Source organism: Dromiciops gliroides, chromosome 2 (assembly GCF_019393635.1).
Source record: "Dromiciops gliroides isolate mDroGli1 chromosome 2, mDroGli1.pri, whole genome shotgun sequence".
Classification (NCBI taxonomy): Eukaryota; Metazoa; Chordata; class Mammalia; order Microbiotheria; family Microbiotheriidae; genus Dromiciops; species Dromiciops gliroides.
In genome coordinates, this window is record NC_057862.1 from 287782989 (window position 1) to 287796721 (window position 13733).

The 13733-nt window shown below is 42.4% G+C and overlaps 1 protein-coding gene across 1 annotated transcript in view; it reads right to left on the reverse strand.

The window, feature by feature from the left end:
• ADSS1 (adenylosuccinate synthase 1) overlaps positions 1–13733 on the reverse strand; it is a 91333-nt gene that overhangs the window by 46140 nt on the left and 31460 nt on the right. Inside the window, exon 2 of the mRNA XM_043986593.1 lies at positions 6029–6131. Coding sequence (XP_043842528.1) covers positions 6029–6131 — 103 coding nt within the window. The remainder of the gene's footprint in view (positions 1–6028; positions 6132–13733) is intronic.

Genomic DNA, 13733 nt, shown 5'->3' on the forward strand with positions numbered 1-13733 from the left:
TGACCCTCACAACTGTGTGATATATGTGCTATTGTTATTCCATTTTATAGATGAGAAAACAGAGATATGACTTGCCCTGGGCCACATGGCTAGTATTTGTCTGAGGTAGGATTTGAACTTAGGTCTTCCTGACTCCAGGCCCTATCTGCTACACCCACTTAATAGTGGAGAAACATGCACACTGATAAAATCACAAATACTTAAAATGATAAAATTATCATAAGAGTTCATAAACAAATCTATAATCAGCATTAGATTATTTTTGGGGGGGAAGGTACTTCCTAGTAATAATAACTACAATAACTGACATTTATATAGTAATTCACTTACAAAACACTTTAAATTCATAATCTTACTTGACCTTCACAAAACCCTGTGAGAAAGGAAGTAGTAGTAGGAGGAGGAGTAGGAGTAGGAGTAGTAGTAGTGGTGGTGGTGGTGGTGGTGGTGGTGGTGATGGTGATGGTGATGGTGGTAGTGGTGGTGGTAGTAGTAGTAGTAATAGTAATAAAACAACTAGCAGTACTAACAGTATCATTACCCCAGTTTTACATAAGAGAAGATTGAGGCTCTGAGGTTTGGTGACTTGCCCACAGTCTCTGAGATAGCAAATGTCAAAGGTAGAATTTGATCCCATGTCTTTTTTGACTCAGAGTCTGGCACAGCATCTGTTATACTTCAGCTGAAGTAAAGACTTAAAACCTCTAATTAATCTAATGGCCAACTATAATTCCAGAGGTCTAAAGAGGAAGGATGGATTCAGAATGAGAGACATTTCTGTACAATGCCAATGTGAGAATTTGTTTTGCTAGTCAACCAGGGGGGAAAAGGCATCCAGGAAAACAAACAAATGAACAAATGAATGAATAAACAAATAAACAAAAAATAGACAGGTAGATAAATGAATAAATAAATAGATAGATAGATAAATGAATGGGTAAAGCTTGAAAAAGAAAGTATTTATGATTGAAGAGAGGAAAGTTGTACATAGTTTAACATTCACTAGTCTAATATTTTGGGAGAGCAAATTTTAAAGGGTGAAAAAAAAGGATAAAATGGCCTAAAATCATTCAGAGAAGTCAGTCCCCAGGCTCCCATGGATAAAATTCTGAAGATACAAAGAGAAATTAAGAGAAGGAATACGAGTAGTCTCAGTTTTCTCATGATTAAAACTGGGATATTGATATTGGTAGTAGTGCTAGTTATTATTATTGCTATTATTACTACTAACTGTGACATAGGGTTGTTGTGAAGCTCAAGTAAGATAATGAATGTAAAGTGCTTGTAGACCTTACATTGCTAGATATGTGGTCTCCTTATTTTTCTTATCACATAGTCTTATCAGTAAAACAATTTTTGAGCACTTAACCCCTATATATGTGAGTATATATATATATATATATACTTAACTTATTTATAAATTATACACATGTACTATTGTAGTGATAATTATATATATTATAAACCCCACAAAATTCCAGTACCTTTGTTGAGAAAATCCCAAATGGGGTAAGAAAGTCAGCTATGACTGAACAACAGCAAAATCACATACAGCTAGCACTTAAAAAGGGCTTTAAAGTTTGTGAAGTGCTTTACAAATTTTATTTCATTTGCTCCTGGCAACAACCCAGTGAGATAGTACTGCTATTACCCTCATTTTACAGATGTGGAAACTGAGATAGATAGAAGTTAAGTGACTTGCCCAGGGTCACTAAGCTGCTAAGTCTCAGAGACCCAATTTGAACACAGGTCTTCCTAACTCCAGGTCTGGTGCTCTACCTACTGTGCCAACTAGTTTCCTCTTGATAGATAATGAGAAGAGAACACAAAGTTCCAATCCAGAAAGGAAGGCTGGAAAAATGATTAAAGAAATGAACAGGGGGGCAGCTAGGTGGCACAGTGGATAAAGCACTGGCCCTGGATTCAGGAGGACCTGAGTTTAAATACAGCCTCAAATATCTGATACTTACTAGTTGTATGGCCCTGGGCAAATCACTTAACCCTCATTGCCCCGGGGGAAAAAAATGAACTGGAGTTCTCAAGAGAAAGCCCTAAAAGAAAATAACTCCCCAAAATCTATAAGCAAAGCCCAAAAGGAAAAGCAGACATAATGGGGAGGTTGAGAGCTATGGAGACCTAAAGGATTGTGGTGCCTTTGATGGAAATAGGGATTTTAAGAAGAGGGGCATATTTTGGGGAAAAGATGCAATCTGCAATGCACAACCAAACTCATCCTTGTCTTATTATCTTCCCTGTTTTGTTCTTTCCCCCTAAAAGTGGGGCTGTGGGGTTAGGCCAATGCCACAGAAAGCAAAACCAATTCATTGTGGGGCACCTGTGGCAGCCATGGTCTGATAGGGCTGGGGTGGGGGAAAGGGGACAGGCTATGGGAATGGTAGGGGGAGGGGACATGGATTTTGCCTACACATCTGCTACAGGTCCCTAGTCAGTGACAGGAGGAAGCAGAATAAAGAAGTATTGAACTGTAATGAATGAATGGAGTTGTGTGCTGGTGTTGAAGACAAGTCCATGATTGGCTATTATAGAGATGGTGCTCCCTCGATTGGTTGATCACACAACCAATTAGGTTGGACTACCTCCCAGCCCTACTTGAGAGACCACCTATCTAAAGCGGAAACAAAAAAAATGTTTTGTTCTGTTTTATTTTTTAGTGACATTGGGGTTATGTATGTGTAAGAATCAAAGAAGGCTTTTGTGTTAGAAAACACAGAATGAAAATGGCTAATGTGAAATTGAAAACAACACAAGTAAGGAATAAGAGAATTCTTAGTTGCCCTTGATAAATTCATATCGGGCCCTATGATTAGTAAGTCACTGTGAGTGATCTTTGAAAGATCTTGGACAGCAAAGACTGAAGAAATTAAGGAAGAAAGGATGGAAGGGATGGAAGAAGGAAGAGAGGGAGGAAGGAAGGAAGGAAGGAAGGAAGGAAGGAAGGAAGGAAGGAAGGAAGGAAGGAAGGAAGGAAGGAAGGAAGGAAGGAAGGAAGGAAGGAAGGAAGGAAGGAAGGAAGGAAGGAAGGAAGGAGGGAGGGAGGGAGGGAGGGAAAGAAGGAAGGTAGGAAGGAGAGAGGGAGGGAGAAAAAAGGAAGGAAAGAAAGAAGAAAAGAGGGAAGAAGAAAAGCAGAGAGGAAGGAAGGAAAGAAGTAAGAAAGCTCAGACATAGATGAGAAAAAGGGTGTGACCCCATTGTCAAAACAGGAAAGAAGGGGGCAGCTAGGTGGTGCAGTGGATAAAGCACGGGCCTTGAATTCAGGAAGACCTGAGTTCAAATACAGTCTCAGACACTTGACACTTACTAGCTGTGTGACCCTGGGCAAGTCACTTAACCCTCATTGACCCGCAAAAAAATAGAAAAACAACAACAACAACAAAAAAAAAAAGGAAAGAAAATGGAGACTGTAATCTATAGGTTCCTGATCTTGAATTGTATTCTTTGCAGAATTATAGAGTATATTATTCAAAGAATTTTACTGAAGATCTAAAAAAGAAAGAGATGATCACAAAGAGTTGGCCAGCATGGTTCATCAAGTACATATCATGCCAAATGGACTTCATTTCCTTTATCGACAGAGTTATTAGACTGTACCTAGATTTTAACAAAGCATTAAAGTCTCTCTGTCAGTGATTGTAGAAGAGCTGGAGAGAAGCAGGCGAGATAATAGTGGTATAGATGTAGAACGGAAGGAGTGGGTGCAAATGATATTCATCATTCTCTTAGAGGGCAATGCCTTAGGTCTTCTGTGACAGGGATACTGACTGAACCTGCATATGACAGAAAGCTGATGGGAATAGCTAAATTGTTTGGATAAAAGAACCTGGATCAGACCCCAACAAATTGGACTACTTAATCACATGAAATCGAATGGGGATAAAAAAAAATGACCTTCCCAAGTACAGGGTGTGGGAGATTTGTCTAGACAGGAGTTCATGTCAAAGAGGTCTGTGCTTTTAATAGGCTGCCAACCTAAGGCATCAACAGTGCTACACCAGCCACAAAAAGCTAATTTAGTCTTGGGCTGCATTAAAGGAGAGATGGGGGCGATCGCCCCACTATGCTCTATGCTGGTCAGATTACACCTGGAGCATTGTGTTTAGTTCTGGCTTCCTTATTTAAGGAAGGACATTGATGTTATAAAGTGCTCAGGGGAGAGTGATCTGGATGGGAAAAGGCCCCAAAGATTGAGCCATATGAGGATCAATCAAAGAAACAGGGGATGGTTGGTCTGGGGAAGGGAGAAGATATGTGGGAGTTGTCTTCAAGTATAACAGACTGTCTCAGAAATAGCTCTACCTTCCTTTTCTGCTTTCCTTTCTATTTGTGCAGGCAAAGGAGAGGGAGACAGAATGTGGCAGTGGTTGGAGAAGACTACATGTCTCCTAAGTCCCTAGCTTCAAGAGCATGGTAACTGATTGGAGGAGGGCAGGGATTAGTTTTCCCAGGAGTCCAGGCAACCCGGAGGTTGGCACTAACTGATGGGGGAAAAGGAGATTTCTGGTCCTGAGGGGGATCCGAGGTAAAGGGAGGAAAAAAATCAATGGTGGCATCCAAGAAAATCAGAGGGATGTGGTAGCTTTAGCTGCCAGGTCACCCATAGAAAATTATTGAGACAATAAGCCACAGAGCTTGGCAGGACCCAACGAGGAATGGATAGAGGCACAGAAGCTGTCCTCACTGGGGTCCTCACTTGCTCATTTCAGCCCTAGAGATTATGGACTTTGTGTAGACTTATGTGTTTTTGGAGGGCATTAAGATCCTGGGACAGAGAAAGAATCAAGGGAAGGGAAATGACACTGGAGTCACTGGGAACACGGGGTTTTTCTTTTCATTTCTGTCCTGAGTAAATGGCGGCTATTTCTCTGCACCATTAGCGGTGGCCTTCAAGCCAGCAAGCATAGACCTAATGACTCAGACACAAGTTACAATGCCAACATTTCCCAGAGGCATTTGGGTGGGAGCAAAAGAGTTATTAGTTAATGAGAAGTCTCCAAGATAGAACCTTGGGTCAGTGTGAGTCCAGATCTGCTTTAGGCCCCAGGTTCCACAGATGGTTGGTATAGAAGGATTAAAATTGTTCTTGGTCCCAGAGGGCCAGATTTGAGAGGCAGATTTAGTTTTGACATAGGGAAAAGCTTTCTAACAATCAGTTGTCCTAAAACAGAATAGACTGCCTCAGGAGGAGGGAGTGCAGTCTCCCTCAACAGAAATCCTTAAGTGAATAATAATGAATAATAATCATAATAACTAGCATTCATATTTATAGAGCACTTTAAGGTTTGCAAAACACTTTAGGCATGTTAACTCATTTGAGTGAAGATTGCACTACTACTTATTGGTGATGTGGTAGGGGGGAACCTTGGTTAGGCACAGGTTGGAATAGATGGCCTCTGAGGTTCCTGCCAACTGTGAGATTCTGGGATTTTGTAAGGATGAAAGAGGGAGAGTGACTTGTCCAAGGTCATTCAGCTAGTAAGCTAAGGGGTGGCAAATATTTACACTGTAAAGACAAAGGCCTTTACGGGGCAGCTAGGTGGCGCAGTGGATAGAGCACCAGCCCTGGAGTCAGGAGTACCTGAGTTCAAATCTGGACTCAGACACTTAACACTTACTAGCTATGTGACCCTGGGCAAGTCACTTAACCCCAATTGCCTCACTAAAAAAAAAAAAAAGAAAAAAAGAAAGACAAAGGTCTTTGAAAGACCTAAGAACTCTAATCATTTCAACCACCACCAATGATTCCACAGGATCTCCCTCCCTCCCTCCCTCCCTCTCTCTCTCTCTCTCTCTCTCTCTCTGACATGTACAATGGAGAAATTTGTTTTACTTGATGATCCATATCTGTTAAGTGTTCCATCTGTGCCCCATCCCAACCCCCATCCCTCTCCCCAGTAGTGGGAAGGAGGAAAGGTGGCAGAAAGAGATGATAGATTTTGGTTAAGTGAAAAAAAATTATATTAAACTTTTTGACACCATAAGAAGTAGAGGTAGGGTAGGGTGGTCTGCTTACCAATGAAGGACACAGCCTTGGTGTTGATGATGCCACTGGGAAGCAGGTGGAAATCGAACTCTTTGCCATCAACCACCACAGTGTGGCCAGCATTGTTACCTCCCTAGAAAGGAAAAAAAAAACGCATCAGAGGGTAAAAGGTCTGGGTGAGCCTTGGCTGAGCCCCTAAACCTGGAGCTAAATACACATACTCTTTTTTTTTTTTTTTGGTGAGGCAATTGGGGTTAAGTGACTTGCCCAGGGTCACACAGCTAGTAAGTGTCAAGTGTCTGGAGCCAGATTTGAACTCAAATCCTGACTTCAGGGTCAGTGCTCTATCCACTGTGCCACCTAGCTGCCCCTCCCCCATACTCTTATTCCTCCGTCCCATCACCCTATCTAAGGCCTCGGCTGGGGTCAAAGGGTATATTTAAAATGGCATCTTTTGAGCCACTGAACTCAATACTTAGGGAAAGGGAGTTCGTTCCTCAGGGCTGTGCACAGACAGTTACTGCTCCCTCCTGGCCTCAGACTAAACCTTGACGCTGGCTCCAGAGAGTTACAACCCCAGTCCCAGCCTGAGTCCTGACCCTGTCCTCAGAATGAACCTTGACCCCTAGCTCTGGTCAGCCCAGTCCTGAAAACAACAAAAGGCCACCCATTTTCTCCAACTCTATTATATGGCTTCCCAAGAAAAAGTGGCTATTTCGATGTTCAGGTTTTTGGGGAGGGGATAGAGAGGGGTATTGATGGAGCACATGAATAATCAAGGTCCCTTCTATCCCTTTTCATTTGGTGTGCCTTCCTGAGCCCTTCTGACATAGGCCCCAACTTTCTTCAAAGAATAAAATCAAAAATAGATATTCCATCTTCGCAGGGTGCAGGATATGATTGATTCTGGCCACAATTTAATCAGGTTTTACCTTTATTATTTCTCTGGCTAAAACCATTGACTGGAGAAAGACCCTTGAACCAGAGGTCAGAACATCTGGGTTATCGTCCAAGCCTCGTCACTAACTGTGATTTTATGCAAATCACTTGCCCTTTCTGATCCCTGATTTCCTAATCTGCATAAATCCTTGCCCTGCCCCTCTCTTTCAGCATTGCCGGAGGCTCAGATGAGACAACAGATGGGTGCTTTGTACTCTCTCTGAATTGTTCTATGAATGTGAGGGAGTCATTATTTAGAACAGAATGTCAGAGGGAGAGAACCTCGGAACAGAGAACACAGAAAGGTCTGAGTTGGGAGGGAGCTGAGAGATGAGTTAGTCCAACCCTTTCATATTCCAGATGGAGAAACCAAGACTCAGGAAAGGGAAAAGAAGGAATTAGAAGGTGACAGTAAAGACCTAATTAGGCCTAGAATCCAACTTTCCTGGCTCCTTGTCCTCTACTCTTTCCACTACACAAAAGCATTTACGGGGCGGCTAGGTGGCGCAGTGGCCCTGGAGTCAGGAGGACCTGAGTTCAAATCCAACCTCAGACACTTGACACTTACCAGCGGTGTGACCCTGGGCAAGTCACTTAACCCCCATTGGCCCGCAAAAAATCCCCCCCAAAACCCAAACAAACAAAAAACAAAAGCATTTGCTTCCCGTGGGCTCACTCTCAGACTGGCAGCTAGGAAAGTGACTAGGAGCAAGGTGAGAATGGGAAAATTGGAAGGGTGTTTGGCAATATGCCCCAGATAATGTACAAGATAGGTAACTGAGTTATTGACCACCATTGGAGGCAGCAAGATATATAGGAAGACTATGGGACTAGGATTCCACTAGGGCTGGTTTTGAGTTCCTACTCTCTTATTCATTTGCTATATGACCTTGGGTAAGTCTCTTCAATTCTCTGGATCCCAATGTTGTTGTCATTCAGTCAGTCGTTTCAGTCATGTCCAACTCTTCATGACCCCATTTGAAGTTTTCTTGGCAAAGACACTGGAGTGGTTTGCCATTTCCTTCTCCATCTTATTTTACAGATGAGGAAACTGAAGCAAACAGAGTTAAGTGACTTGTCCAGGGTCACACAGCTAGTCTGAGGCCAGATTTGAATTCACCAAAGATATCTTACATTTGTATAACACCTACTATGTGTCAGGCACTGTCTCTTTGGATCCCTACAACATCCCTGGGATGTAGGTGCTACCACTATCCTGTCTTATAGTTGAGGAAACTGAGGTAAAACAGTGGTTGTGATTTGCCCAGGGTCACACAGGCTAGATTTGAAGTCATGTCTTCCTGACTCTGGAGCCCACACTCTATTCCCACTACTGTACTTAGCTGCTTCCAATTAGTTATAATAATTTCTACCCAGCCTCCTTCAAAAGGTTGTTGTGAAGTTCAAATAAAATAGTGGATGTGAAAGTGTTTTGAAAAGCTAGAAGTGCTACATCGGTGTTAGGAATTGTTACCAATACCTTCCTGTTTGGCTCAGCAGGGACCCCTCATTACACAGGCCCTGAGTCTGGGTCTTCCATTGTTATGCCGACCCAAACCCTAAGCCTGCCTGCCAGATACAACCATCAAAGCCCAGGCAAGGACACAGCTAGATAGAGAGACAAGTAAGGGTTAAATACTCCTGTGATCTTTTTGACGATTAATAACGAAGCCCTCACAGATGTGTGGCATATGGCCAGCCATACTACCCACAATCTGCTAGCCCATCGGCAGCCAGATACGAAAAGGCCACTTTTGAAAGGAAGAATGTTCCAAGGCTCCTTTATCCATCTGTTGGTCCTTGAAGCTGGACAGCGTTACACATAAACAGAGTGTCTGGAAACTCTGGGAATGCCCGATTCAGTCTTTAAAACTGTCTGCCTGGTTCCCACCCAAGTGGAGACAATAGAACATGGTAGAAAGGTCCTTGGTAGACCTGGAACCAAAAGACCTTGGTTTGGATCCTGACTCTGATTGTGAGACCTAATGAAAGTCCCTTTTCTCTGGGATGCATTTCCTTCTCCAGCTTAATTTACAGATGAGGAAACTGAGGCAAACAGGGTTAAGTGACTTGTCCAGGGTCATACAACTAGTCTGAGACCAGATTTGAATTCACCAAAGATAGCTCACATTTGTATAACACCTACTATGTGTCAGGCACTGTCTCTTTGAATCCCTACAACATCCCTGGGAGGTAGGTGCTATCACTACCCTTGGTGAGTAGGGAGATGATAATCCCAGTCCTTGTTTTCGTCAGGCGAAGATCAAATAAAATAATGAAGGGAAGGAAATAAGCATTTATACAGTATCTACCATGTGCCAGGCACTGTGCACAGTGCTTTTACAAAATATTATCTCATTTGATGCATACAACAATCCTGCCAGATAGGTATTTTTATTATCCCCATTTTAACAGTTGAAGAAACTGAGGCACACAGAAGTTAAGTGACTTTCCCACAGTAACACAGTTAGGTCTTCCTGACTTCAGGCTCAGAGCTCTATCCACTGTGCCATCTAGCTATCTTAGATTAAAGTATTTTAAAAAGTGAAAAAATAATAATCAAATATAATGTCATTTTGGTTTCTTAATATGCCTAGATTGTATCCTCAAGCTTTTCTCATTTTTTAAGAAAAAATTAAATTTTCTTTTTTTTCTGTTTTAAAATTTTATTTTTAATTTATGGAATAAAACAAGCATTTCCATAACAAAGTATAATAAAAAATATGGTTGCACATGAAACTGCAAATCTATTATGTAGAACTTGCTATTAAAGTTATCATGTAAATTAATTTTTTTCCTTTTTTTTTCTCCCTGCCTTAATTCTCATTGTGAGGCAATGTAGTATAGTGGTAAGTACTGGATTTGGAGTCACTTAACATTGGGGTAAGTCACCTAAACTCTCTTGTCTGTAGAATAGGAATACTTATTATTATAAACAATCCCTACAACCCTAAGGGACTCCTAGGTCCCTTCTACACCTCCCTCCTGGACTCTACTCACAGCCTAAGCATCCTCTCTGGCCTCCTTCGGGTCTTGTGAATAACACCTCCCTGGCCTTCATCCTTCAAAACCCTTTTATCTGTGTGCAGAGAAGAGTCAGATTTCCTGCATGGCTCAGAGCTCATTGAGCTGAGGATATGACTCGATACAAGGAAACACTTCCTAATGATCCCAGCTGTCCCATACTGACATTGTCTTGACAGGTAGTGAGTTTCCTTTCCTAGCAGAAGCACCTGTTGAAGCTATGGTAGAGGGGATTTCTGTTTAGACACTAGTTGGATGAGGTGATGTCTGAGGTTCCTTCCTCCTGACTCTGAAATTCTGTGATTCTGTGGTCACTAGTACTTTTTCTCATCTGTATTCAGGACATCCCTTAATCAAGATTACTGAGGCTTGGAATGGTCTCCTCCCTCTATTCCCCCCAACCAGACTAATGATGCTAAAGCTCAGTTCCCTATCAATGCCAATTTTCAGGGACTATATATTTATATATGTGTATGTATTGTATTGTGTTGTGTTATTAGATATCACATATAATTATATAGAATATCTCATTACATATTATATATAATATTGTTATATATTATGGATATGTGTATATAATATACAATATATTTATAGAAATATATTAACATATAAATGATATATAATATATACATAATATATTATAGATATATATATATATGTATATATACACATGGGGCAGATAGGGTGCTGGGCCTGGAGTCAGGAAGACCTGAGTTCAAATCTTGCCTCAGACATTCACTACCTGTGTGACTCTGGGCAAATCACTTAATCTCTGTTTGCCTTAATCCACTGGAGAAGGAAATGGCAAACCACTACCAGTATCTTTGCCAAGAAAACCCCCAGGATGGTACTGACATTCATGTTATCTATCCATGAGGTTGTGAAGAGTCAGGCACAAGTGAGTGACTGAACAACAACAATGTGTGAATACACAAATACAGGTAAATTTCTGAGTCTCTGGTTTTTAAAGTTGGAAGGGGCATTAGCCCAACTTTCTCATTTTATAGAGGTGGGAGGCCCAGAGCTAGAGTAAGGTAGTCCATGGTCATAGAGCTAGCAAGGAGACAGAGTCACTGGAACCTAAGTCTTCTGACTCACAGAACATGGAATATCAGAACTGGAATTGGGCTTCAGCTAGCCTCTAGTGCAACTGTATCATTTTACAAAGGGAGAAATTAAGGTTTAGGAAACACAAGTGTCTACAATTATATTTCAATATAACTGGTTTCCTTTGTAATCCTATATGCTTTATTTTATACAGTCAGTCACTTAGTCTTAGTTTCTTCATCTGTAAGATGGGGATAATACTGGCCTTCTTGGCTCATACCTTGCCTCTCCATATCCTCTTTGAGGCAGTGATGTTGGCCTCCTTGCTTTTCCTCACACACAACACTCCATTTCCTGGCTCTATTTTTATTAGCCATGCCTCATGCCTGGAATGTTTCTCATCAACATCTTTATGTCCAATTTTTTTTTTTTAGTGAGGCAATTGGGGTTAAGTGACTTGCCCAGGGTCACACAGCTAGTAAGTGTTAGGTGTCTGAGGTCAGATTTGAACTCAGGTCCTCCTGACTCCAGGGCCAGTTCTCTATCCACTGTGCCACCTAGCTGCCCCCTATGCCCTACCTTTTGAGTCTCAGCTAAAGACCCACCTTTTTTTGTTTGTTTGTTTTTATGGAGCAATGAGGGTTAAGTGACTTGCCCAGGGTCACACGGTTTGTAAATGTCAAGTGTCTGAGGTTGGATTTGAACTCAGGTCCTCCTAAATCCAGAGCCGGTGCTTTATCCATTGCTCCACCTAGCTGCCCCCAGACTTCAGTATATATATTTCTCTACTGTGCCACCTAGCTGCTCCACCTTCTTTAAGAAGCCTTTTCTGATCCCCCTTACTCCTCTGTCTGCATGTAGGTGTTTGCATGTTGTCTCTCTCATTAGACTGTGAGCTCCTTGAAGGCAGGAACTGGTTTTGGTCTTTCTTTGTATCCCCAATGTTTAACACAGTGTTTGGTACATGTTGTTCAGTCGTGCAGTCGTTTACAATTCTTCGTTACCTCACAGTCACGGCAATGCTCTCCATGGAGTTTTCCTGGCAAAGATACTGGAGTGACTTGGCATTCCCTTCTCCAGTGGATTAAGGCAGAGATTAAGTGACTTGTCCAGGGTCACATAGCTAGTACTTACTGAGTCTGAGGTCAGATTTGAACTTAGCTCTCCCTGACTCCAGGCATAGCACTCTATCCATTGAGCCAAATAGCTACCTCTTAAATGCTTGTTGACTGACTGGCATTTTAAAAACATTATTCAGAGAAAACATAATTTTGGGCTTCACCAAACTGCCACAGGGGTCCAACACACGCAAAAAAGTTAAGAATCCCTGGGCTAAAGCTCTTTACCGGCTTCTGGAGGGAGCTTCAAAAGAGATGGAGAATGAGTTAGAAAGGAGATTTCTACTCCCAGTCTGTGACTAACACCAGGATTAGACTGAGCCGTCGTAGCAACTCCCTGGAAGACGTATGCTGTGTATAAGTAGGCTGAAACACTTGACCACCAATACCGTCTGCATAAGACACGGCATGAAATGCATTGCCAAGATGGCCAGCATTTAAACCAGGCTGGTGGCTGTGGGAGCAGAGGGAAGGGCACCAGGGAGAGAGCTGTTGGGGAGGCAGCCTTATTGTATAATGGGGAAGAGGAAGAAGGAAGAGCCCAGGATTCTAAAGCTGGAGGTTCTCAAGCTGTGATTGTTGGGAGGCCAGCTGTGCCCTTGGCAGAAAGAGGGAAGCTGGGAGAAGGGGGTAAGAAATCATGGCTCCGTTCAAAAGCAAATATTTCTAGTGAATTTCTCGATTGTTTATGGTTTGATTGTGACCCTGGGTAAGCCACTTAGCTGCTCTGTTTCCTTATCTGTAAGATAATAGAGGTAATCTCTACATCATTGGAGATCCAATGAGAGAATGTAGGGCAAATGCCTTTAAAGTGCTATTTACACGTCTGCTCTTATCATTTTCTCATAATATGTTGTACAGCTAGATTGTGAGTTTCCTAAGGGTGGGTCCTGTATCCACTCCTTTGTTTCCTATCTTCTCATGAAAGCGTACACCTCTCTCCTCTCCACCTGACTCTGTAGCCCAGGTTAGGCCCCTGTACATTATGGCTGCCAATAAAATTTGCTCTGAATTTTCATTGGGTGGCAGGTTTAGGCCTCCGGTGGTTTTTTTGGTGAGGCAATTGGGGTTAAGTGACTTCCCCAGGGTCATACAGCTAGTAAGTGTCAAGTGTCTGAGGCCGGATTTGAACTCAGGTCCTCCTGACTCCAGGGCTGGTGCTCTATCCACTGTACCACCTAGCTGGTGCAGGTCTCAGCTGGTGATTAGACCTTTCCAAGGCTGACCCTGTAAACCTAATTATAAACTGGTAACAGCCCCATTCTAGCACATCTGCCCTGATAGCCAGGAAAGGAGAAGATGGCACATAGGAGAAGCAAAGTTACGGTAGATGGAGGGACAGAGTCCAGAGAGAAACTATGCAGATCATTCTGTCAGCTCTCCCTGCAACTTCCTTCAGGATACACAGAGAGGCAGAAAATCCTTGCTCTTGTATCCCTATACACTGGCCTGGTAGACTCCTGTGTCTATAAGAGCTTTGGGATTCCAAAGTCCCTAAGGAGCCAGACAAGGCCTGGGACTCAGAAGTCAATCCTAGGGCTCTTTCTGTCTATCAGCCAATCAGTCAATGAACTACCAGATAAATACAAAAAGAGAAGGAAACC